Genomic DNA, 26,169 nt, shown 5'->3' on the forward strand with positions numbered 1-26,169 from the left:
TGGTGGCTGAGACATCATCCAAGGTCAGTCAGCCTCTTACAGTTTTAGCTCTTAGCGTTAAGTCTTTTGCCCATTCTGAGTTAATTTTTTATATGTATTATATAAAATTTTAACTCTCTCTGACCTCATCCTTCTGACCGTAGATTTTACATTGTCCAGCTGTCATTTGTTGAATTGTCTTGGTATTTCCAACAAAAATTAATTGACCCTAGATATGCGTGTGTACTCTCTCATCTCTTGCCCCGTGTTCCCCTGGACCATCAAGAAAGCCACCATCAGATGTGGGCCTCTCTCTTGTACTTCTACAGCCAGACATCATAACAAACCTCTTTCCTTCATAATAAAGGAATAGCTAGCCAGGAGGTGTAGCACATGCCTTTAATCTCAGCACTCCAGAGGCAGACAGATCTCTGTGAGTTCGAGGCCAACTTGGTCTACAGAATGAGTTCTAGGACGGCCAGGGCCATTGCACAGAGAAACCCTGTCTCAAAAACAGCAGCAGCAGCAGCAGCAGCACCACCACCAACAACAAAAGAATAGCTGGGCCATAAGTATGGTGGTTTGTCAGTCTTACTGATCTGTATATAAAGCTTACATCAACATGCAGTGTTAGTTCCTGCAACTTTGTAGTAACTTCAAAATCAGAATTGTGAGCCCTTCAGATTTGGGGAGGATTATTCTTTGATGTGATATTGGTGTCCACTCTTCAACCCCATATGCTTTAAGGCTTTTTTTTCTTTTTCTGTCTCTGTGAGTCATGCTAGAAATGTTACTTTGAAGCGATCGTGCATTCACTTCCAGGTCTGACCTCCTTATTCTATAAATGGTATGAATTCAGATGGAGTTGAAGGTATTCTGGAAGTTTGACCATTTGGGTCCCTTAACCTTGAAATAAAGTGTAAGCACAAGCCAGAGGATAATCCTGGCAACTGAATAATACCCAAGGGCACCTAGCATGGTGCCCAGACATGCTAGGTACAAAGCATGTGTCTGCTCCACCTCCTTCTCAGAGACGAGCTCTCCTTGTATCTTGTTTATTCAGCTCTGAATTCTTGCACAGTGTCCGTCTTTTCCCATGGAGAAGCCGATTGCTCCAAGGTGTGGCTAGGTCTTGAGGAATCTGTACCTCTCTTGGGCTGTCGTTAGTTTGTCACCAGAGTCTAGAACTGAGGGTAGTACTTACTTTTTTCACTGCTATGACAAAATATCCGGCAAAAGTAACTTGAAGATAGGTTATTCTGGCATACAGTTCAAGGGGACGGTCCATCCTGGCAGAGAGGGCATGGGGGCAGGAACCTGAGGGAGCTGCTCACATTACACTTCAGTCAGGAAACAGAGAGATCCATGCAAGTGTGGTGTTCACGTTTCCCATTCATTCTGCCTGAGATGAAGAATGGCACCACCCACTATGGTCGTCTTCCCACCTCTGGTCAATCTCTCTGGAAGCTCCCAGGCTGGCACATCTAGAGGTCTGTCCCCTGAGGTGGCTCCAAATCCTACTAAACTGACAGTCAGGATGGGTAACCGTCACACCATGCTTGGGCTATGGTAAGTGCTTGCTCAGTGAATGTTTGCTAAGTGAATCCCAGATGTCGATCCTATGTTCTTATTTGTTTAAAGAAATATAATGCTGATTGCTCGTACATACTCTAAGTAAGCTCACTAACGTTTGTCTGAATACTGAAGTACAATGATATTTTTCACTAGATTTGGTGGGATAATTTTTTATATGACTTTCATGTTTAACTTCTTTGAGTGGCAAAATCATTTCTCCAAATGGTGTTGTATTTCTGACATCCAGGTAGGTACATCCTTTTTAAGGCAGGTTGGGCCCACTAGAGGATTGGTTCTTAGTACTAAACTTTAAAATACAAGGGGAAATGGGAAGAAGGGAAGGCAGAAGGACAAAGATGTGAGCATGGGATGCTTAAGGAGTATGGGGTCACATGGAAGCATCTCCAAAGATTACTGATAGATTTTATACAATAGTCATGGTTTTCCTTGATTCTCCACACCTCCAAAGTCTAGACATGAAACAGTGGACAAAGATTACCCGGGAGTTATTACTGGCTGAGGTAAGCCTGACTCATGACCAAACAATGGTGCCCATGCTTGCAGGGCTATGACAGCCGTCATGGGCAAACCACCTACTTTTAAAGGGACCATGTTGTCTTGTGGACTCAGAATAATTATATGTGAAACCAAGACAGCTCACAGGCTGAAGGCATTGAGAAATGGGTGCTATCTCAAAGACTGGATTGTATGGCTTAGGAATGAGTTCATCCAAGTCAGCAGTTTGGGTTTTGTGATTGTTGTTGCCGTTTCTCCTGTAGGTTCTGAGAGCCTTTAGTGTGTCAAGATGAACTGTTACACAGTGTCCTCAAGAGGGTGAGTAGGAGCAACAGCCCTAGAGGTGCCATAGGTGTCTTGTTTACCCTCTTAACCCCAAACCCTTCAGTGCTGGCTTTTAGCTGGGCATGTTTTAAATAATCACAATGCAGGGTAAGACCTCTGTTTTTGAGTATGGAGTCTAGTTTCTTAGTCTTTGGGGGCTATGGTTTTTAGGCTAGGTCATTTGTGACAGGGCATTTTATTGAAGCTGACTGTGTCTACTTTCCCACTAAGAACTTACATTAGTAGTTGCAACCAAACTGATCTACCTGTATTTATATGCACCTAACATTTGTAAAATCACTCTCATTTCTAGGCTATAAACACTTGGTTTTATTTTGGAGAGTTTTGTTTTTGTTTTTGAGACATAGAGTCACTCTGTAACCCAGGCTGCCTGGTGTTCCCTATATAACCTAGAATGGTCATGCACACATGACAGTCTCCCTACTTCTTCTTCCCAAGTGCTGGGGCTATGGGCGTGCGCCCTGGCACCTAGCCTTACTGCTGGTTTCGATCTCTTACTTGGAAAGCTTGTTCTGTTTGGTATCTGACAATCAGCAGTGTCATACGTTTGAAAGTTGAGATTCTACAACATTTGCCCTGATCCTCCTGAAGAGTTCAGGGGAGAAGGCAGTTGGGGGCAGAGCTGGGCAGATGGGAAGCAAACTGGTGACTTCTGACGGGGAAGAGCATAACACGGGCAGCCAAGGATGGTGTGGGGGACAGATAAGTTTGCTATGACTGGAATGCATCCTGGAGTTCAAGCGCAGAGAAAGCTACGGTCCAGTCCAAGAGTAGGGACAGACAGATTATTCTGCATTCAGAGAACTCCTCCCCCTTCCCTCCCTTTACCCACCCCACCATCTTCTAACTTCTAATAGGGGTTATTTACTTAAGTAGAAAAAAAAGGTTGCGAGGGGGAGCGGAAAGGGGTGGGAAGGGACAGAGGGAGGGAAGGAAACGGAAATGACAGCGACAAGGCATCTTAGTGGAGGAGCTGCCTCACTTACAGTAATCTCCTAGCCTGTGGGCTGTGTGTCACCACTGTGCTGTGATAGCGGTGTGGCTGGGATTCCCAGGGGGAGGCAGTTTGCATTCACACTTTCAGTCAGAAGCCAGCTCCCACTGTCTTATCTACACTCAGCCTGAGGTTTCTGCATTGAATGGCTAGCCACACAAGTGATGCTAGGCGGCCTTTCACACCTCGTCACGTGGCCAGTCACATATTTCTATACTACCTGAGACACAATCAGACTAGAGAGCCAGCAAGTGAGGAGGCCGGAGGTGCAGCTGAGTGGGAGCCCGAGGCTGGTGAGTGATGGGCAGAACGAGGGGGAGACATCAGAGAGACAGTTTAGGAGGAGAAGTCGCACATCTCCGAAAAGTGAGGTTTGCTTCAGTGGTCTGCCCTTAATTTTGAAAGATCCACCAGAAGGAAACGTTTAAAGGAAAAAGTACAAAAACCACCCCAATTCTCAGCCAGAAAATTACCACAGTGAATATTTATTTTAGGCACACCCCTCTACAGTATAGAGAGATGAACGGAGAAATAATGGTGTAAGGCTGGCTGTAGACAAAGTCTACGTTCCAAAATGAAACATCTGGTATGTGTATGTGTGTTTTACTTGAATTTAAATTTAATTTAAATTTACCTGAAATCAAATTTAAAGAATGGCTGGTGCTCTGTGAAGTAATTCTGAAGCAGTAAGACTGCGTTCTCCTGGGTTCAGAAAGGATGGAAACCACCTAGCCGGTGGCGGGCGGGGTGGCCCGAGGACCACGGAATAACACAATAAACAGTCAGGAGCCCTCGTGTCCACCTCCACCTGTATTTTTCTGTTTGCTGCTTGTTTTCATGTTGTTAGGATATAATGTCTTTCTGATGTCTGTGGCTCTAATTCCCCCTAGTGACCTCCTAATTCCTAATCAATGCACTGTTAACCCTGGCTTTCTACCGTGGCTTATTATTTTACTAATTTGATGTTTGGTGGATTTCAGCTTTTAAAAGAATTTTTGGGTGTGTTATTCCCTGAGTTTGTGAATTCTTTGTTTTTGAGGATGGTCATTCGTATGTGTTTAGTGTAGAGGGTGGAACCCAGGGGTCACAGGCGTGCTGGTCAAACACTCTACCACTTAGCTACACTTTCCCATCCTTTATTGACCGTATTTCGAAAGACAGCTCTTCTATTGCCAAATTGTCTTCTAAAGACTATTTATACTCTTTTATAGGGTGCCTGCTTTGAATGGGATTTTTTTTAAGACAGGGTCCCATGTATTCCAAGCTGGTCTTGACCTGTCTTTGTAGCTGAGGATGACTTTGAACCCCTGATCCCTGTCTCCACTTCCAACAGAGTGCTAGGACTGCAGACATGAACCACCACGCCTGCTATAGCCTGTAGCCTGGAATATGTGCGTGGTAGGTAGACAAAACCCAGGGCTTTGTGCGTGAGGGGTAAGTTTGCTACCAACCAAGCTATATCCCTAGTCCTTTGAATGGGGAAACATCTAAGAATCAACAGTGGAATATAGATTGAGCAGTGGCTAAAATAAAACTGAATTGAAAATTGACCACCAAATTATGGATAAATTGGAATACTGTTTGGAAATGGGCTGTTTTTGTTTTTTGTGTGTGTGAATTTCTCGTGTGTCTGCCACATCCAATGATGCCTGTTGGGCAGCAGCATTATGGATGTCCAGGACTCGATACAGTGCCTAGGGATCTTGGCTGGGTACCTTGCTCTTCCTCCTCCCTGCAGTAAAGACCCTTGGCTGTCCAGGGCAGGTTTTTGTTGCCATCTGAAGATAATGGAAAGGGGTAAATATTTTTATCCGCCCACAAGTTGGCAGCTGGTGATTATTGTCTCAGCTGACATCTCTGCTGTTGTCATTGTTCTGGGACACAGTCTTTCACCTTGGATCACAAGCTGTTGTCTTAATTATGAGCCCTTTTTAGAGAACATTCTGAAATGTCCCATGAATGCTGTACTTTTTTTTTCTTTCTTTTTTATTTATTTATTTTTTAAAAAAATACTTCTAAGTAGTTTTTGTTCCCTCTGTGTTGGCAGAGCTAGAAGTACCTGTGAGCATTTTCGGAGCCTATTACTAAAAAAATCCCTGGCTGCTACATGGAAACCAGGTCTCATGTTTTTGTTTCATCTTCACTGTCCAGAAAAGTAATGGGGAAAGAAAATCGCCTGGATGCAAATTAACAAGATTGAGCCATTCCCCTTGGCCATGACTCAGCATATTCAGCCGCTGGCTGTGAGAGGGAGAGAGGCATAGATTGCACGGGTGCCCCTGGGTTCTCATTGGTGCAGTGACAAAGACAGAGAGGGAGGTGGTGAGTGTCTCAGAGTGCTGGGTTCTAAAACTATTTGCCCAGAATTTAAGTGATTTAAAATTAAACTAAACATACATTTAGTTTGCTGCATAGGCCCCGTGTCCAGTGCTCAGTGGATGGCCAGGGTGTCTCTAGGCTCTCGTGTCAGCATCGCTAAAGTTTTGCTGGGTGGCCCTGGGTAACCCTGCTCCACACATAGGGCGTTCCCTTCCTAGACTGGCGTTCACTCTGTTCTGATGAATGGCTCTCCACCAGTTGTCTTGTTCCCTTGGCTTCAATTGTTCTACCCAGGTGATATTATGCAGCTCTGCTTCCCTGTGGCCCTGTTGGCATCCTCTGATTTCAGGGCACATATAGCCTTCAGGGTATCCTGGGAGGGGGTGGGACTAGATCATTGCAGTACAGGCTTTGCTAGACCATCCCCAGCGAAGGCCTTCGGGTTTGCAGGTTCTCACCAAAGGCTGGAATGGGGATTTTGACTGTAATTCCCAATGGAATGGTTCTTTACACTTATTTAGAACCGTTTATCCCTTAGAACATCTGCTTCAGCTCCTTATTTCCCTGGGGCTTCTGCCCTTGCTGGGAAGGACAGAACTGGGTTCTCTTCTTTGTTCTCCCCTTCCTGACTGACCCTGCCATCTTAATCATTTTCTTTAAGGCCCAGTTGTCAGTTGAGAACATGCTCAGAAACCAGGATGTAAACGGGTGTGAAGTTATGATTATGTCACACCTGAGTGACATTGACTTCTAGTCTAAAGGGCGCTCTGTGTCATCATTGTGCCCAGTCTTGAATTGCAATGTTACATTTGTGTTGGAGGGAGGTCGCTTGTTGGTTCCCGGCCACCCAGCTAGCTTAGTTCTGAAACAATCACACAGAAACCATATTATTTAAATCACTGCTTGGCCCATTAGCTCTAGCTTCTTATTGGCTAACTCTTACATATTAATTTAACCCATCTCCATCTGTGTATTACCACGTGGCTGTGGCTTACTGGCAAAGTTTCGGCATGTCTGACTCAGGTGGGAACTCCATGGCATCTCTCTGACTCTGCCCTTCTTCCTCCCAGCATTCAGCCTAGCTTTCCCTGCCTACCTAAGTTCTGCCTTGCTGTAGGTCTGGAGCAGTTTCTTTACTCATTAATGGTAATCACGGCCTACAGAGGGGACTCGCACATCACATCTGTGGTCTGTCAGTCACTATAAGAACATGCACTCTTTGATCTACCAATAGGTCCATGTTACTAAACTGTGTTTGCGTCACCAGAGGGTGGCCTCTGGCATGTCTAGAGAACAAAGGCAAGATCTCAAGGTGCTACAGTTTGATTGCAAAATGCCCCTCACGGGCTCATGAATTACAGTTGGTCCCCAGCCAATGCCACTGCTTTGGAAAGTTGTGGAAACCTTAGGAGGTGGATCCTCACTGGAAGAAGTAGGTCGTTTGGGCATGGGCCTCGAAAGTTATAGCTGATCCTGACTTCCAGCCTGCCTCTCTGCTGCCTGCTGAGCTGAGTCTCTGAGATGTGAGCAAGCAAGCAGCCTTGGACCCCCCCCCCCACTACCATGGACCCAGCCTCTCTAGCCGCCACGCCTTCCCCACCTTGATGGACTGTAGTGTCAAACCGTAAGTCGAAATGAGTTCTTCCTCTGTCAAGTTGCTTCTTGTTGGGTGTTTAGTTCAGCAATAGGGAAAGTAAGCATTCTGGGAGTTTTATTAGGACAGAGAATTCTAAGTACATTAGTTTTAAAGGAAGTTCGTATGTATTTCCCATGCCCGAGGAGCTGGTAAGCACTGTGTGGCAGGTGGTAATGCTGAATATAAAGGAGATAATGCATGTTTTAAGGTCGTGATTGACAGTTCCATTACCAACTACTAAGAAAACACGAGTCCTTTTTGAAGTCAGGTTTCATTATGTAACTGGTCTTGGCCTCCTGAATGCTGGGATTATAGGCTTGCACCAACATGTTTAGTAAAAAGTTTGTCTTCAGATAAAGCTGAGCGTGGTGGTACAGTCTGTAAGCTTGCACGTGGGAGGCAAAGGGTTATTGGTTCGAGGCCAACCTAGGTTATGTAATGAGACGCTAGCTCAAACAAAGCAAACTCTCAGTTTGCTGTGGTGGAGTGGGTAGCAGGGGCAGTTCCTGGAACAATTGGTGGTAACTCATTTTACCCGTGATCTACTGGTGCTGTTTCAGATGGGTCGGTGTGGCAGAATGAATATTCTCCTTTGTGTGCTCACGTTCCACAAGTTGGTACGCTAGAGTGATAAAATTTCCTTAGCCCCAGATGTACAGTTTGGGGAGGATTCAGAAGGGCTGTGTTCTGTCCCATTCAGTCCAGCTGGTACTTCGGGTAGGCTAGGGAGTTGTACCAGCTGATGACATGCTCCTTCATACATGGTTCACATGTGTGTGGGGGTTGATGCTGGCATGAACTGGGGCCGTCTCAGTTTGCTTCCAGATGGGCCTTCCCTTATATTGCCTTTATACTGGTTACTCTGAACATGGTGGCTGGGATCAGAAGTGTCCCCTGTGGTTTCATGCTTTGCCTGTTCGGTCCCTAGTTTGTGGTGTTGTTATGAATGGTGAAGTCCCTTTAGCAGTTGTGGTCTGGCTGGTGGGAGTAGGTAGGGTATGGGAGGTGAGCCTTTGAATGTGTTCGCCACCACTTCCTCTCCTTCCTGTGCCATGTGGACAGTAGTTTCTGCCACTATTCCTTTCCCACGACAATGGACCGAAATCTTTCAGAAGTCATGGGCCAAAGTAAGCTCTGCACCCCTCTAATTCTCTAGCCCTGCACCGTGAAATAGTTGGTAACAAGGAGTGACTGAAACTAACACAGTAACCAAGTGGATGGGCAAGCGTCTCTGTCTAAGATGGCGGCTGTGTTGCCATTCTTCATGGCGTCTTGGGCATCACAGGATACCACCCCTGCTTTTCTAGCAGCATGAGGAGCGGAGGGCCATCTAATGAGTGAGGTGGCACATCCCTGTCATAGCATGTGGGAGGCAGAGAGACTACAGTTTCCAGGCCAGCCTGGGTTACATAATGAGGCTGTCTCAAATAAAACCAAACCACAGTGTGTTTTGTTTGCTGTACAACCAACTCAATGGTTACCAAGCCTGTGTAGCAGTATAGAAACTCAAGACGAGATGGAAAGGAACTAAGACTCTGCGTCTTGCACCTTACACACCTCACTGTAGCAGAGAGAGTGAGTGACAATCTCCCTGTCAACTCTGGCGACAGAGGTGCTTCTGGATTTTTCTTAACTTCTTGGCTCTTAGCTGCCGAAATCCACTCCAGGTTTTTCTTCTGCTTTGTTCTGCCTTTTCCTTCTATTTCTACTTCCTTTCATATTTCCCCCCCAGCTTGAAACCTTTGGTGCATCTCCTGTTCATTTCTTCTCAGCCGTCCTTCTGCTAAGTGTAAAACTTGCTAGGTGCCTCTTTCTCGCCACCTACCTTCAGCATGGCTGTGTTTCCTTCACGAGCAATGGCTTCTGATGGCTCTGGCCGTATCGGAGCAGTCCCTGCAGAGTTCCTCACAGGAGCTTTGTGTTACGGAGTTTGCTTTGAGCTTAGAGTCTCAGTTAGGAGAGAACAAACCTGAAGCCTGTATACCTGATATGTGACCCATTGGGGTATTTAGTTTCTTGTTTGAGCGCTTGGGTAATGTGTTTATAGAGGATTACTCATTGAGGCTTTTATATTTCCAGAGAACTGATAAGTATATTTTCATAGGTGGCGGAGAAGTTTTAAAAAGTGTATTTTCATTCTTTGTAGTGACTCCGTTGACAGTCTTTTATGTTAAAGACTATTTAACATAAAAGACTATAAAAAGTCTTTATGATAAAGACTATGTTAATAATGAGACGCAGCGAGCTGTTGCGGATTGTGAAAACTCCAACGTGCTTCCCCCCAAACAGGCATCAGTTGAGGGAGGGCCATGCCACCCACCGATAGAACTCAAACCACCAGACGCTATTTTGGGTTCTTGGGTGGTGCTCTCTCTTCTTACCCTTTAAACTGCTAAGTCACTTCCTCCTTTGCATTTTAATTTGCTATAAATTAGATGCCACAGGCCTAGGTCTGGCATTAGACACACAAGTGAAATTAGACACCCCAAGACGGGAAGGCAGCTCTGTGAGTAAATCTATCCCTTCTATGTGGAAGACCACGTGAGCCTGCAGCTCAGCCCTTTGGGAACCTCAGAAATGGCCAAGGGAGCTTGTCAATTCCCCAGAGGATCTGGAGGAATTAATGTAAAGTACAGCCAGGCCTTGGGGATCTTGTAGCTTAGCACGGTGACCCTGTCATTGAGAAATGTCACAGGAAGTGGTCCCATTGGTCCAGCTCCCATCTTTACCCTGCACATCCTTTTCCAGTTAGCTAGGTCCTACCCCATCTTCCAGACTCCCACCTAGAGAACTGCCAGCTACCAGTGTGTTCTGCTTTCTTTCGCTCATGCACAGCTTGTTTCCTTCATCGCAGGGGTTTTACCTTGGAATTGAGCGCGCATTCCTTAGCTTCCTTTGCCAAGGGCCGGGAACAGCTGTGTGCCCCAAGCAGGCGGCGTCTAGATGCACAATGGGTGGGCGTTTTCCCTGTGTGGCTGCTCTCTTTGACCTCTGTGTCTTTTACTGTGGCATCTTTATTATTCTATGTTGGTCTTTTTGTTTATTTATTTGTATGTGTGTGGTGTGTTTGTGTGTGTGCAGGTATGTGCGCACATGTGTGCGTATGCGTGTAAAGCCCAGAGGTCGGTCTTGTGCGTCTTCTTCAAGTACTCCTCACCTTACTGATTTGAGGCAGAGTCTCCCACTGAACTTGGAGTTCACAAGACGCAGGGATCCTTCTCTCTCTGTCTCCCCAGTGCTAGGCTTACAGGTGTGTGATGCTGTGGTTCTTATCGTAGTCACTGGGGGCCAAGTTAAGACTTATTTCTGAAAGTAACTAAGAACATTATTTATTATACTATCTCCCCAGATTCTGTTTTTTGTTTGTTTGTTTGTTTTGTTTTGTTTTGTTTTGACAGTCTTACTGTGAATCCAGCATGACTTTAAACTTCCAGAGGGCAGGGCTTATAGGCTGTGCTAACCCACCCAACTTCATAAATGTCTCCTTTGAAATATAGAAAAACAAGTGATAATGACCAAAACTGTGGGACGAAGAGAATGGTCCAGTCTTGACTTTTCCATTCAGGTATTAGAGTCAAGCTTGGGAACTCCTCTACCCCACTCAGATTGTCTAATCATCCCAATCTGTTCTGGCTCCGGGGACCACATGGGTGATCCATGCAGCAGGAAGGATGCTCCCGTCTACTAGAGAGAACATCGCCACTGTGGACTGAGGAGTGGATCGCCACTGTCAGCCCTATTCAGAAAATGGGGGATTATTTTAGGCAAGCATGATGCTTACCTAGAACTTGAAAACTTCCCTTGTGCAGACAAGGAGAAAGGCTCTCATTCCAGGGCATCCTATTTCTGGCCTAGAACCCAGTCAGAGAGGAAGTGGCTGGCACTTCCAACTGAGGAGCACAGAGGTGACCCTGAATCCTAATGGTAAGGCATGCTTTACCTTCCTAGGGCTGACATCATTTGTGCTAAATCTGTGAGGCTCGAAAGTGGAGTCGCTTTAATAGGATTGAATTCTGTTTTTCTCTCATTAACTGTCCAGGTACAGTCACGCCTGTGCTGGGACGGTGACCAGAAATAACGGCTTTCATTTCTAGGCCGAGTTCTGTGTCCTGGTAGGATGGCAGCGGCACTGAGCAATGTTTCTACCATCAGGGAACAGCGGACTGTGGAGAGGAAATGGCTCTGGAGGGTGTGCAGGTAGCTGTCTCATAGGCAGTGAGGATCATGGGGCGAGTGAGTGCGTTGGCCAAGAGATTTGCTAACCTGATCAAGAGAGATGAGTGGAAAATTGGTAAGAAGAAAAAAAGGACATAAAAACGTGGTGGAGCGGAGAATAATGTGAATGAGAACGTGAAGGAGACGACCGCAGCTGTCCTGAGAGTGCAGCCCTAGGCAGAATGCAGATGGTGCCTTCTCTGAGACTGCAGAGCTCCAATGAATGTCATTGCTAAAAGGTTGATTGCTAATTTCCCACTCCAAGTTTCATTCTGCTAATTCCTGATAAACTCCTAATTTCCCCCCACCCCCCATTTGTGTCTTTAGAAGACTAAGAGAATAAGGCAGGGGCTATCACCTTTGCACTTCCTTCCAGCCCAACAGAGAAGCATCAACCAGAGATGTAGAGTGCTGGGGACGGGTGACAACTCCACAAAGAAACATGCTTTCGACATGGCTGAGGACTCTACAGACATTTCAGAGAGGTCACAGAAAGGAAGAAAGGAGAAGGAAGACACATCCACGAGATTCTCTAACCTGCCATCTAACCCGGAATGATTCCGGTGGACAGGAAGTGGGGCACATGCCTGTGGGAATACACGTGTCCACATGGAGAACGTGTTACCGGCTTGACAGTTCTTGTTAGCGTTCTTTTTAGTAACTTTTCTAGGGAGTGTAAGGACAAATAAAATGTAGTCTGTAAGTGGGCTGTGCACCAGCATCTAGCAGTCAGGATACAAAGTATGACTCAAACTCCAGGAAACATGACTAATACTTTCATAGACCAAAGTAAAAGCTGGAGTCTAAAAGGGAAACAAAGCCATTTGGGGATAGGGAGAGGTGGAAGGAAGGTTTCATGGAGAGGGTGCTGGCTCAAATGGTCCAAGGAGGGTGGAGGACATTTCTGCAGATGGGAGCGAGAAAGTGGGTGAGGAGGGGTTCTGTGAAGTATAAAAGGATCCCATGGTGGGAGGACCGGGTACCACGAGCTTTTATGAGTGTGAGCCTTCGGAGATGGAGTTTGGGTAAGAGCAGCTAAAATACAGTTGCTTGGCATCTGCCAAGGACCACATTGGGCGTTTCAGTCATCTTAGAACCTTGTGATGCTCGCCTGTCGCCAATGCCTGTTTTCAGGTGAGAATGTGACTCACACTTAGTGGTGTGCATTAAATGTCAAAGAGCTGGAGTCCAAAGCCCTCTATCTAACTTTGCTGTGGCAAGTTTCACATACTGGCCTTGCAACTCTGCTCACCCTCTGCACGTTGGCACTACGGGGCAGGAGAGAAAGCCTGGAAGGTGACCGGAGCAATGGGCGCTACGCTGAGTGGAAGCAGTGGGAGAAGTTGAGTCATTCGCAAACCGCATGGGGACTGAAGATGGATGGGTAGTTTTGAAACTAAAGGAATATAAAGCCAATTGGAGTTGATGAGTGTCAGGGAGAGCCATACTCTGTGGTATTTGGGGGTCTGGGAGAGGCAATTGGTTGAGACTGGGGGGCATTGTTTGGGAAGTCAGAAGCAGGTGCCAGTTTGACTTCCAAGGTCAGGAGGTTTGATGTTGAAGGGACCAGGGCAGGGCCACTCAGCAGGCAGTGGACTGGAGGGAGGGGAAAGAGCCTTCAAGACCCTGGGCATAGGTAAGATTGCCAAAAGTGGAATCTTAGAAAAGGAATTCATTATGACTGGATAAGAAAATAAGTAAAGATGAACCAGGAAGAACCGCTTGGCTCTAAGAAGCCGTCTTCTCCTCTTCTCATCAGCGTTGCAAACAATAGTAAAGGTATAGAAACTACCCAAAGCCTAGACGCAGGCAAATGCATCAGAAACACAGCGCAAGCGTGCAGCCTATCAAATGACCAGAGCAATCTTACAGCAGGCAAAAAATGGGTCACGTGTTAAGTGAAATTGACCAGTTACAGAAGGATGAACACTGAGCAACTCTGTTTACGAAAGACATCTGAAATAATTATATTCACAGAAGTGATGGTTCCCAGGGCCTGGGAGGCGAGAGAGAACAGGAAGTTACTGGTGGCTGCAACGTTGTGATTTTGCAAGGTGCGTTGTGGAGATCTGGTGTGCAACCTTGTACATAGGTACAAGTTAATAAGCCTGTGCGGTACACCTTAAGTCTCCCAACTTCACATTAAGTATCCTGACTGTAGTAGAAGTAAATGCACGTATTAGGTGTTATACACACATACAAATATGTGCTTAATGGAACCAGAAAACACACTGTCCAGCACAGAGTCTGGGAGAGCCCCAGGATTGCTGCACAAGCATGCTAGAGTCATGTATGCAGAGCTGGCATTTGCAGTGAGCTGAGCTCCCACGAGAAACTAAGCATGAATGCAGTTCTGCAAGCCTGGACCCCAGGCCCAGGACACAAACAGAAGCTTCCAGGCTTGGTTCTCTTTCTTCACAAAACAGCGACTTGAGTTGTTCCAGCCTCACTCTTCATCCATGTTTGTTCTAAGGGGAGCTAACTGGAAAGCACAGGCTGAACATGGGCAACATCATTGTGACCCACAATGGTGAGGCAGCAGGAGGCAGGTACCCAGCTGAGCCAAGGGATCTGTGCTAGTCTGGCCTCAACACACTGCAGAGGAACCGCTCACACTGAGGATAGAAACACACCTGGGTACTGCTTAAGATGTGTGCAGTCACCCTAGTTTCTGTTTCTGGTTATGTTATTAAATCATCAAAATATCACAGGTGCTGTACTCTTATTTCTTCAAGCTGAAACCCAAGGGTTGGAAGGGGAAACCTGTCTCAGGGTCAGGCGAGAAAGATTTCTCAATACCATGGAGGTGACTGGGCACTGTGGAATTTGAATAAGAATGGTTCCTATTTATGTGGCTTCATCGGCTCATATATTTGAATGGTCAGTCATCAGGAATGGCTCTATTTTAGAAGGATTAGAAGATGTGGCCTTGTTGGAGGAAATGTGTCACCAGGGGTGGCTCTAAGGTAGTATTTCTGGCCGATCTCAGAAGTCTGTGTTTTCGTTTTCTGGGGAGGGACATGCAAAAATGTTGCCTTGTGATTTAGGGTGGGAATGGGGATTGGAAGCATACAGAATTGATGATTCTACCCACAGATTGGAACAGTTGTTCTCAGCCTGTGAGTGGTGACCCCTTTGGGGGTTGCATATCAGATGTCCTGCATATCAGATATTTGCATTATAATTTATAACATAGCAAAATTCTAGTTATGATGTAACAACAAACTAAATTTATGGTTGTGGGTCACCACAACATGAGGAATGATATTAAAGGAGTGACAGTGGTCAGAAGGTTGAGAGCCACTGGCTTAAAGAGTAGATAAACAGCCAGCCAGAATGCTGTGCCTTGGAATGGTGTCCAGGGTCTCCTCCAACCTCCTGAGGAGTAAATACCAGATACTCAGGATTTATGCCAAGGGTAGAATATTAATCTGTGCAAGTGGTGCTTTACTTGTGCATCTAAGTTGCCTGGAGGACAGGTTGGACCAAGCCCTTGAGTTATACCCTTGTTTGAGATTCTGTAGGCCGTGTACAGTCTGGGGCAGCACATTTCAAATAAGTTCCAATGTGAGGCTGATGCTGTTGATTCCAGGACCAACCTTTGAAAAGCGCATGTCTGGTAGAATATAAGAATTTCTGCTATATCAGTCACAAAAGAAAGTACTGGTCCATGTAAACAGAGACTGCTCATTCATTTCCTGGCTTCCTGGCTGCCCAGACCTGAATAATCACTCAGAAACTATATTAATTATAACACTGCTTGGTAAACAGCTTAGACGCATTCCTACCTAGCTATTATATCTTAAATTAACCCATTTTTTATTAATCTATGTATCGCCATGAGGCTGAGGCTTACTGGTAAGGTTCTGGTGAGGTTCTCCTTTGGCAGCTACATGGCATCTTGCGGTCTCTGCTCTCTCTCTCTCTCTCTCTCTCTCTCTCTCTCTCTCTCTCTCTCTCTCTCTCCAGAAGATTTCCTGCCTGGCTTTATTCTGCCTAGCCATAGGCCGGAGTAGCTTCTTTATTAACCAATGGTAATAAAGTATATTGAAAGTATACAGAGGGGAATCCCACATCATCTCCAAAGTAAGAGAAGAATTGCAAATACCAGCTACATGTCTCAAACAATGCACACACACATCGCCCTGGGAATGTGTTAAGCAATGACCACGACTCAGAACTATCCAGAAGCAGGTCAACATTAGCACAATGGAATTTAATAATGATGATGGTATGAGAAAATGGTGAACTCTTAAATGCTAGTTAAAGGAAGTGAAAGCATCTTGTTTAGGAGAAACAAGCCCAGCTTCTCAGCATTTCCTATGACTTGCCAGTCCTAGTGAACTGCAAAGGCATTGGTGCCAGAGAGAGATGTGAGCATCTCTAGTGTCAAGGCTCAAAGCCAATAGTGACACATATCTAGAACCTTACACTCAGGAGGCAGAGGGAGGAGGATCAAGAGTTTCAGGACAGCCTGGGCTAAACAGAGTGCCTTTGTCTTAAGAAGCAAACAAGCATGAAGACAGAGACAACAATAGCAGTTTCAGTGGACTCAAGGCAAGGGAGTGACAGCATCCTTATGTTCTCTCTGGAACACAGGCCGATCGTGAGAGTTTCCAGCTGTGCTCCTAAGGGCTGGAGACAAAGCGTGGGAAATGACTAATGAAGAAGTGGCTGCATAGGGTCCAGAGACAGGGCTCAGTGGTCAAGAGCACTTGCGGCTCTTTCAGAGGACCCGGGTCGAGTTCCCAGCACCTGCTTGGGGCATCTCATAGTTACCTATAATTCCAGTTCCAGGAGTTCTGATGCCCTCTTCTGGCCTCCATGGGCACCTGCATGCATATGGCTCGTGCGTGTACCGTTCAGGCACACACGTACGCACGGAGTAAATAACCCTGTAAATAACCCTGTAAAAAGATGTGGCTGTCTGTTTGCTGGGTGGCAAGTGAAGGTGGTAGCTTGTCTGATGTCGGGTATGGTGGGAAGGTTGCAGAAAGGAAATGAGAAGCAAGGTATGGAAGATACAGTGAGATAAATTTCACTTCTAAACATTGGAAAACCGTAGTTTAGCAACTAAGTCAGAATATTGTTCCTATCGTGGGGGGAGCCAATGGAGCTAATATGCAGAAAGAATACTGGCTTTTGGTGAGAATTCCCCCCGGGGTTAATTCCAAAATTCTGTGAGTGACTGGTGGTGGGTCTGTATTTTTTGTTCAGTCCGTAGTGACAAATGAATGGCCCGGGCCTGGACTTGGACACCGCTGCCAAGCACTGTTCACAGCTTCACCCCTGGGCCTTGCTGAAGTGGCTTCTGAAGGACCAGGAAGGAGCCGGTGGCAGAAATGGCATCCTACTAAATAGGTCATGTGGGGACAGGCATCTGGACCGGTAGACTCTCGGCTCCTGTCTTTCCCGGAGGGAGAGGCTACGGTGAAACATGTTCTTCCAGGAGCTGCCCCGTGGGTGTCCGAGTGGAGGCTTTGACTCGGAGCTTCAGTGTCTGTCCCCAGGGACAGTCAGGCACTGTGGTCAGATAGGTCAGAAAGATCAGCAAGTACTGCACATAGGTTCAGCCTTGCTCATCAATATCTGAGGTGATTGCAGGCCCCACCAGCGCCCAGAACCTTCTGATCCTGCGGCATTTAAGTCACATCACCGAATCTGTCCTTCCCACATGTAATGTGTCTGAAGTGGAGTTGTCCAGAGACGTTCTCTGAAAAGGCCCGCACCTGTGTCAGGATACTTTCTTTTACTGTAGCATAGAAGTGGGTACCCCACTGTGGCTTTCTGGTGCCAATTCAGGGCATGATTTATCTGCTGTGCTGAACTATTGCTAATTATCTAGAACTCTATGCCTCTGTGCCTTCTGGTCTTCAGCTGTGCAAGGAAAACCTGGCCAAGCGTCTGAGTGCAGACCCCAGCCCTGATAGCTGAACAAGGAGCTGGGTTATAGGCCCCTGTTTCCCGTCTCTCATTAACCTTTGTTATTAATGTTAACTGGTGTGTGTGTGTGTGTCTGTCTGTCTGTGTGTGTGTCTGTGTGTCTGTGTGTGCGCGTATGCTCATGTGAGCAGGCATATAGAGGGCAGAGGGCAGGTGCCTTCCCGATCACTCCCCATCTTATTCTTTGAGACAAGGCCCCTTAGTGAATCCGTAGCTTGCCAGTTCAGCTAGACAGACTGCCTACTAAGCGCTAGGAACCCACCTGTCTTCATCTGCCTGGTGCTGGGATTACAGGCCCGCACCATCCCTCCCAGCTTTTCTGTGGATGCTGGGAATCTGAACTCAGGTCTTCCTGCCTGCATAGCAAGTACATTATAGACTGAGCTGTCTGCCCCACCCTTATCCTGCTTTGGGGGACAGCCCGTGGTGATGAAATGTGTGACCTTCCCCTTCTTGCCGTATCTTCTTACAGAGGAAGCTCATTGCTCTTTACAGCCAGGACTCCTCGATTGTGTGTGTTGTTGAAATGATAACTGCTGAATTTCTTTACAGTCCTTATTGGCTTTGGGTTGAAAGAGGCATGGAGGTCTTGGACTGCAGAAGCCAGGAGAAGAGGGGATGGGACTCATCTCTGACTATTCGGTCCAAACCTGACGTCTTAGAGATGAAGAGTGTTATTTCCTGTTTTGCGTGGGGAAAAAACCCTCCACCAGATCAAGGAAGTGGCTGTCTTTCTAAAGGTACATTCTGAAGTAGGAGAGCACCGGTTCAAACTAGGCTCCTTCCAAGGCGTGTTGTGGCGTGCACGCCGCCCTCCGTTCTTTCCCAAATAGCGTCTCCTTTTTCATGTGAAGTTAAAAAAGAAATGTCTCCTAGGATCATCTCGTAAATATGTTGGTCTTTATTCTGACCCGTTTAAAAACATTTTTTCAGAAGATTTAGTTATTTTATGTGCATGGACACTTTGCCTGAATGTACGTCTGTGCACCACGGGTGTGTCTAGTGCCCCCAGAAGAGGGTGCGTGAGCCTCTGCAACTGGAGTCACCGTGGCTGTGAGACACCCTTTGGGACTCAAACCCGGGTCCTCTGCAAGAGCGGCACGTGCTGCTAACCGATGAGCCATCTCTCCAGACCTCGTTCCCACGTTTTGATAGGACTCTCTTCTCTTAGCTCCCCCAAATGGTGTATATTTGCATAAAGTATACTCACTGAACTTGTAGCTACAGCTGGTTTTTCATCTTTTTAAAGAAGCCGAACAGCAGTGAAAAAGGCCGCAGTCCAGCTCTGAGGCCTGGCAAAGTATCTTTTCACTGGCCAGGGTGCATCTGGCTTTTCTCTCAGATACGGAGGCTCCGTGCTTTAGAAGAATGGGAGAATGTGGTCTCTTCCCTCCCAGCTACGCCGTGAGGCTGACTTGAACGCGGGCTGACACCGGATTCTGCCATAGATTACACTTGTAAAAGACAACATCCACAGAAGCCTCCCAAACACCCATGAGGCCCCTCCAGCACACCCCAAGAATTTGTAGAGATTTATGAGCACATGCCTTTACGGGGTGGGAGGGATCAGCTCCAGGAGATTCCAGAGCTTCTGGGAGCTACAGAATGTTCTGTTTCCGAAGCCAGGGGTTAGTTCTGCACTCGCGGAAGTCAATTCTGTATGCACTCAAAGATTGGTGCACTTTCCTGGGAAACCTCAGCAAAGGAAATATGGATATAAATGCGATTACATTTTGTAACAATCAGCATGTTCCTTGAGTTAGATAGAGGTTTTCCCATCCAAGGATCACTGGGTCAGTTGCGAACACTTGGTCTTTCATGGGTCGGTCCTCATCTCAGCATCCCAGAGATTCTTGAGTCATCAGCTCAGGCCCCTGGCCCCATGTACTGCCCGAGGAACTTATCATTCATTACAGCTTTTCTAGGTCAAGACAACTACCTGAAGTAGAAGACGTCCCTTAATCGAGGCCGACTCTTGCTTATAGTGGGCCCATCCTAACCCAGAAGAGTTTCTGAGAATAGATGTAGGGGTCCTTCCTTTGACAGTGCTAGCTAGCCTTGCAGAGCCGCCGTGAGTGGGTGTGGTACTGGTCCCTGTACAGTGACCAGCAGTGGGGCCTGGGACCCCTACACACGAGACACCGCTCCTTTGTTCGTTGTGCTGAGAATGAGTTTCCTTTGCCTTTTAGAGGGCAACAAGATCCTGGGGAACAAAACAGCAGTATTTTCCTGGCTCCTACCCTTGGGCTGCTTTCGGAACGGGTATGGAAGGAAACAGGGAAAGAGAAAGGGGTGTGGTCCTGGCAGAAACCTTCACCCTGAGTGCCAACTCAAGGAGTATCAGCTTTAGCCCACTCTGAGCCTTGGCCTGCTTGAGAGTTCCCTCCAGAGTGAGATTGGCCAGGTCAGGAGGTAAAGGTGACCCCACTCGTCAGTTGCCTGAGTGGGGTCTGGACTTCTCCTTTGGCAGGGTTTCATGCCTTCCGTGACTCATTTTGCTGTCCAAGGCATTCTCCCTCCTTCACAGATCACACATACCTCTCCTCCCATGCTTGCCTTTATCAAAACCTTTGGCTACAAAAACAAAACCTGGCACACACAGACAGAAATCTGTGTTAGTATTCCTAGTCCATGGTGGACATGTTGTCATAGTGATGACTGTACACACACACACACACACACACACACACACACACACACACACGCGTGCGCGCGCGTACACACACACACACGCACACGCACACACACGCACTCAATTGTCAAGGATACCTTTGGGTACTTTTTCCCCCTTCTTAGACAATAGGCAACAGTGTTAACGAACTATTAACATTCCTTTCCAGCTTCTCTTGGCACTTTTAAACTAGTTTGATTTCCTCCTAATTCAGCCCTACTTAGTCATGCCCTGTAAGTAGAGCTAACTTTATGAAGAGCCAATGTTGTTTGCTTTCAGGCTTATTCATTGTTGGGGCCAACCTGCAATGCTGTCAAAGATGCAGAGGATGTTAGCGTAACATGGTGCATTGGTTACTTTTCCGCTGCTCTGAAAAAACATAAAACAACAAAGGCGACTTATAAATGGATAGCTTTACTTGGGCTTATGGTTCCAGAGGGATGGCCTAAGGGACAGGAAGCTGAGGATTCACATCTTGAATCGCAAGCACAAAGCAGAAAGAGTGAACAGCAAGGACAAGAAGCCTTAAACTCTTAAAGCCCAACCCTGTTGACTTGCTCCCTTTAGTAATGCCACACCTCCTAAAAGCTCCTAAATCAGCTTCCAAAACAGTGCCACAAACTAGGGACCAAGTGTTCAAATACACGAACTTTGGCTTGGGTGGGGTGCTTCATTCAAACCACCACGTATGGGAATTGACTTCTATGACTATAAGGCCCTTAATTTATTTGCTGAAATTTAGATTTCTCACTGTATTGCTTTGATTTTAACTTATGGCTTTAATGTAATTATTTTTAGAGTCAAGCTGCCAGAGAGATATTACAAGATTTGAGTATTTATTAATTACTTCCATTTGATGTCCTATCTGACTAATTGGTTTTTGGACAATCATATAGCTTCTTTAAAAACTGGACTTATATGAACACTATAACTGGATGGGTTGGATAAAATATATTCCACTGTCAACATGTGTGGGGAAAGTTGTGGAATTTAGTTTAACTGTGTTTAGTAAGGTCCTGGCCTTCTGCGGCTCAAACCAAACACACTCATTGCTCTTAACTCAAGGCTGCGGAAGAAGGTGGTGCTTCCTGGGATGTCTCTATGAAGTCTCTCCCTCAGCGTAAGACTCCCCATCATTGCCTATAAGTAGGGCAGCTGGCAGACTCAATAGCTACTTGGAAGTGGACTGCCCGTCTAGGCTCTGGTCAGTGATTTTCCCCACACTGGGCACTTTGCCATACTTAGGAGTTCAATGCATCAGAGATGGTGTTAATAGTGCTCACTGCAGTGTCTGGCCACTAGGGGCACACCTCTTTCCAGCTCCTCGTTTGAAGGCTCCTCCTGCTATCTGTGTGATCTGGGTAGTGACCTGACTTAATAGAGGCTCTGTGGTCTTCTCTGTAAAATAGAGATGCTGCCCTCCCGTCATACTGTTGAAGAAGGAGACAGTACTTGTGGAAATCCTTGTTACAGCGTTTGGCAGTGAGTAGCATGTACCCTATCCACCAATCACTGTTTTAATTACTCGTATGCTACTTGATGTGGGAAATTCTGTTGTCCCCTTCCTCTCCTGTTTCTGTTACATTGTATTACAGATGCCTTTAGAAGGAATTTTTAAAAAACCTTTGGGGACAGCCTGGTCTACAGTGAAACTTCCAGGATAGTCAGGGATACACAGAGAAATCATGTCTCAAAAAACTAAATAAATTAGTAAGAAGCAACAAAATACACATTTTAAACAAGGCAGTGGTGGTGCACACCTTTAATCCCAGCACTCAGGAGGTAGAGGCAGGTGAATCTCTGAGTTCAAGGTCGACCTGGTCTATAGGACAGCCAAGGTTACATATAGAAACCCTATCTCCAAAATAAATAAATAAATAAATAAAACCCTTTGGTATAAGAAACACACTGCCTTTCTCAAAGAAACAAAAAACCAAAAAATGAAAAACAACAGCAACAAAACTGAAGCAAATAGACTATTTGCTTCACAATGTAATGTATTCACATTACATTGACTTCCTCTTTCCAACAATTCCAAGTGCCCATTTCAGTGACATTTAGTAGTTTCACAGCATCATACAACCATTGCTGTCTAGTTCCAGAATATCTTCATCACTCCCAAAAGGGACCCATGACCATTAAACAGTCACATCCACTCTGTCCCCGCTCTGTGGGTTTGCTGACTCCGTAGATGTCATCTTCACAGACTATCATAACATGGGCTCTTCTGTTTGGCTTCTTTCACTTAGCATGGTGTCTGCGGGGTTCCTCCACATTATAATATGTGAATCCTTGGTTCTGTTTGATGTCTGGATGATAGTCCCTTACAGGTTTTCTTAGATTTAGCCTCCACATTCATCAGTTTAGGGTGCTTCCACCTCTGCTTGTTATAAATACTGCTGAGACGAGCAGTAGTCTGTAACTTTCCCCTTGAGCACCAGTTTTCGGTTCTCTTAGAAGTAAAATGGCATATTGTGTAATAATTCTGGGCCTACACTTTTTGAGAAACTGCCAAACCCTTCTCTGCTGTGCTGTATGTTCTATGTGCACACCCATAACAGGATCTAACTTCCCTACATCCTTCCCAGCGCCAGTTACTTCCTATGATTGTGTTGTTCTCATAGTGATGTGAAATGGTCCCTCACTGTGGTTTAGAAGTGCTTTGTAGTACTGGCTTCATATGTATACTAATGTTCTTAAACCTGTCATATTTCAACTCCATGGAGGAGTTGCAGAGTCTTTTGACCACGGGAGTCTATAATATGTGGTGTGGCCTCGCTGCTAAGTAGCTAAGTAGAGGTGATGTCTAACCTCTGTAATTCTTTAGCCTCACCAATTATTTTTCTGTTGGTTTTAGGGATTTCCTCCGAGACATTCAAAATGGTCTTTAGACACACCGGATAGGAGCTGACACCTGCCTGCGTGGCCTTCATCCTCTCAGCTTCACCGTCTTCCCATGGCATTTTGGCTGCACTGAGCCCAAGTGACCAGCTCTTCATAATGAGTGATGAGAAGAACCTGGGTGTGTCCCAAAAATTGGTTTCTCCTTCAAGAAGCACAAGCAGCTGTTCCTCCAAGCAAGGAAGCCGACAGGTAACCCTTGAACTCTTGTTGCTCTTCAAATGCAAAATTGAATCCCAAGGCTTTGCAGGTACAGGTGTGAGTTCCCTTGGGAGACTCCACCTCTCAGTTCTCAGCTCTCAGAGAGCAAGCACTTGCTTACATACCTAGTGACACGATGGGGCGCGATCCGTGTTCGCCAGGGTCCTGAGAGCTGCCTTTGGCTCTTTGTGTTGCTTGTGCTGCCTTTGCAGCTGTGTACCCACGCAGGCGCCGGCATTCCCAGTTCCCTCCAGGGAAACGGAATCATACCAGCCAGAGTACCCGCCCCAGAGAGGACCAGGTGCCAAACCAAAACGCCACCTCTTTTGCTCCACAGGACCCTCCTTTTCTTTTTGAGAGATTTTATTCATTTTTATTTTATGTGGACGGTTGTTTTGCCTGCATATGTGTTTGTGTACCACATGTGTATAACGTATGCAGAGGCTGGAAGACGGCATTGGTTCCCCCGGAACTGGAGTTGTTGTACTGGTTGTCAGTTGCCATGTGGGTGCTGGGAACTTAGCCCCGGTCCTCAGCGAGCGTGACAGTGCGCTTAACCGCTGAGCCGTCTCTCCAGCCCTCCCACCTTTTCTTATACCCTGTCAACCAACATAAGCAGCAATCACGTATCCAGTCATCAAACATCCACAGCCCCCCACCTCCCCACCCCCCTGCTTCCTTCTATTCACCAAGCCTTTGAGGAAAGCTTGTACCTCCAGATTGCCTGTGAGGAGCTAAGTCCCCTCCTGCTTCCTTTTCTAATGGGCTGAGGGAAGCCAGTCAATGGGGAAAGAGTGACAGGCAGAGAGCCGTCAAACAGGACAGAATTAAGTCCTAAGGAACTGGCTGTGGTCACTGGTTGTTTCACGGTTTCCTTTCCAAGGAAAGGAGAATCTGGCTTTGCTGGCAGATCTGCTGGTGTCTAATCCGCGCCAATAAGGGCTTATCAGTGACTATGATCTAGCCTGCTTCACTAAATCGGGACGGGGGAGGCACAGGGGATATACAAGAAAGCTGGATTTTTCAACCCGAGAGACCTTGGTATTTACTGGCTCGATGGGCATTCCCTTTGCCCTGTGGGAAGTTGTGGCCTAAGAATTTGCTTTTGTCCAGATTTGGAAGCAATAATTAATCAGTGGCCCACCCTGGGAACGTGGTACAATGGTGACTCAGCTAAGTGTCTCTTACTTTGAACATTTGTCTCAGTTAGGGAGCTTGCCACCCACAGGTCCATGATTCTTAACACATTAAAGTTTGCTGTGAGCTTGACATGTAGGGAGACCTTTAAGATCTCTTTTGAGAAATAAGAAAGGGTGTGGGTTTTTTTTTGTTTATTTTTATCTTTTTAGTATTTATCTTTGTGTGTCTCTGGGTGCGTGTGTGCATGCATGTGTGTGTGCTCGCTTGTTTCTGTTGGTGAATGTGGCTGCACCTGTGCCATGATGTGCATGTGGAGGCTGGAGGGCAATCGCAGTATAGATTCTCACTTCTGCCTTATTTGAAACAGTCTCATTGTTTCTCTGATGCTTACGCCAGGCTAGTTGGCCATAACCTCCAGGGACTCTCCTATCTCTACTTCCCATCTTGTATGAATGTTGATGTTTCGGATTCTTGTGCTGTGGCGTGTCTATAGTGAGCGGCTCAGGCCCTCATGTTTGTGTGTGTGGTGGCTCAGTGTTTGTTTGTTTGTTTGTCAGGCCGGCACAAACTCAGGTCATCTCAGAAGGTAAAACCTCAGCTGACAAAAATGCCTCCATTAGATTGGCCTGTAAACAAGTCTATGGGGGCATTTCTTTCTTTCTTTCTTTTTTTTTTTTTTTGCTTAATGATTGTGGGCACTAATCATTAATTAGTGCGAACAATGCTGCCCCTAGGCAGGTACCCCTCGGTTGCATAAGGAAAACAAACCAAGCAAGTCACAGGGAGCAAGCCAACAAGCAGCATTCCTCCAGAGTTTCTGCTTCAGTCCTTGCCTCCAGGTTCCTGCCCCGCTTGAGTTCCTGCCCTGGCTTCCCCCAATGATGGACTGTAATCGGGCCGTTAAGCCAAATAAACTCTTTCTTCCCCAAGTTGGTTTTGGATGTGGTCTTTCTCACAATAGAGGAAGCAAACTAAAACATGTGACAAACACTTTTCCCCACTGACCTAACTCCCCTGCCTCTGGGATATTTTTCTAAAGACTGAATTTGTTGCTGACTAACGCACCAAAGGTCCCGAGAGGTCTGCTCTCCTGGGAATGGCTGTGCCTACCCCCTTGACCGGCTTCAGCCAGCACGCAGAACTGGGGAAGAGTGATTTGTCTCCTACCCTGGCCACTTACTCTAAGCAGCATGTCTCCTTCTGCCCTCCTTTGCTCCACAGGGAGGACAGCTCCCCACAGGAGCTGCCGCATTTCCAGCCTCACTGCAAGAGCTTTTTCTAGAGTGTTCATTGAGATTGGCCGATTGGGTTTTCACAATGCTCTTTTCCCTCCCAGTTTCCATGAAAACAGCAAGAGGGTCCCACCCAGTGCATCAATGTTTCTTGGCCATGCATCATGGTCATCTTTTATAGTAGACCTTCCGCTTTGATCTGTGTAATCAGCACACATAGCTGCCTTCCGCGCTGCTCAGGGTTTTGTCAGCTTGGCACAAGCTAGTGTCACCTGGGAGGAGGGACCCTCCACTGCAGAATGGCCTCTAGCGGATTGACCTGTAGGTATGTCTGTGGGACATTGACTTGATTGCTGGTTAACGCGGGGGGATCAGCCCACTGTGGGCGGTGCCACCCCTGCACGTGTGGTCCTGGATGGTATGAGAAAGCAAGAGGAACTGGCCACGGGGAGCAAGCCAGTGAACAGTGTTCCTCCAGGCTCCTCCCTTGGGTTCCTGCTCT

At 46.6% G+C, this 26,169-nt stretch overlaps 1 protein-coding gene across 8 annotated transcripts in view; it reads left to right on the plus strand.

Annotated features, from left to right (window-relative positions):
- Positions 1 to 26,169, plus strand: part of Osbpl3 (oxysterol binding protein like 3) — a 173,661-nt gene that overhangs the window by 66,090 nt on the left and 81,402 nt on the right. For 6 of the 8 annotated variants that reach the window (XM_048440321.3, XM_048440320.3, XM_048440326.3 and 3 more), the window contains one exon: positions 23,051 to 23,286. In XM_048440321.3, the coding sequence (XP_048296278.3) occupies positions 23,194 to 23,286 (93 nt within the window). In that variant the 5' untranslated portion in view covers positions 23,051 to 23,193. Of the gene's footprint in view, positions 1 to 3,590; positions 3,703 to 7,196; positions 7,353 to 23,050; positions 23,287 to 26,169 lie in introns of those variants that run through there. The other 2 variants (XM_048440322.3, XM_087907489.1) reach the window with 2 other exon arrangements.

The sequence above is a fragment of the Myodes glareolus genome, chromosome 6 (assembly GCF_982192425.1).
Source record: "Myodes glareolus chromosome 6, mMyoGla1.1, whole genome shotgun sequence".
Taxonomy (NCBI): domain Eukaryota; kingdom Metazoa; phylum Chordata; class Mammalia; order Rodentia; family Cricetidae; genus Myodes; species Myodes glareolus.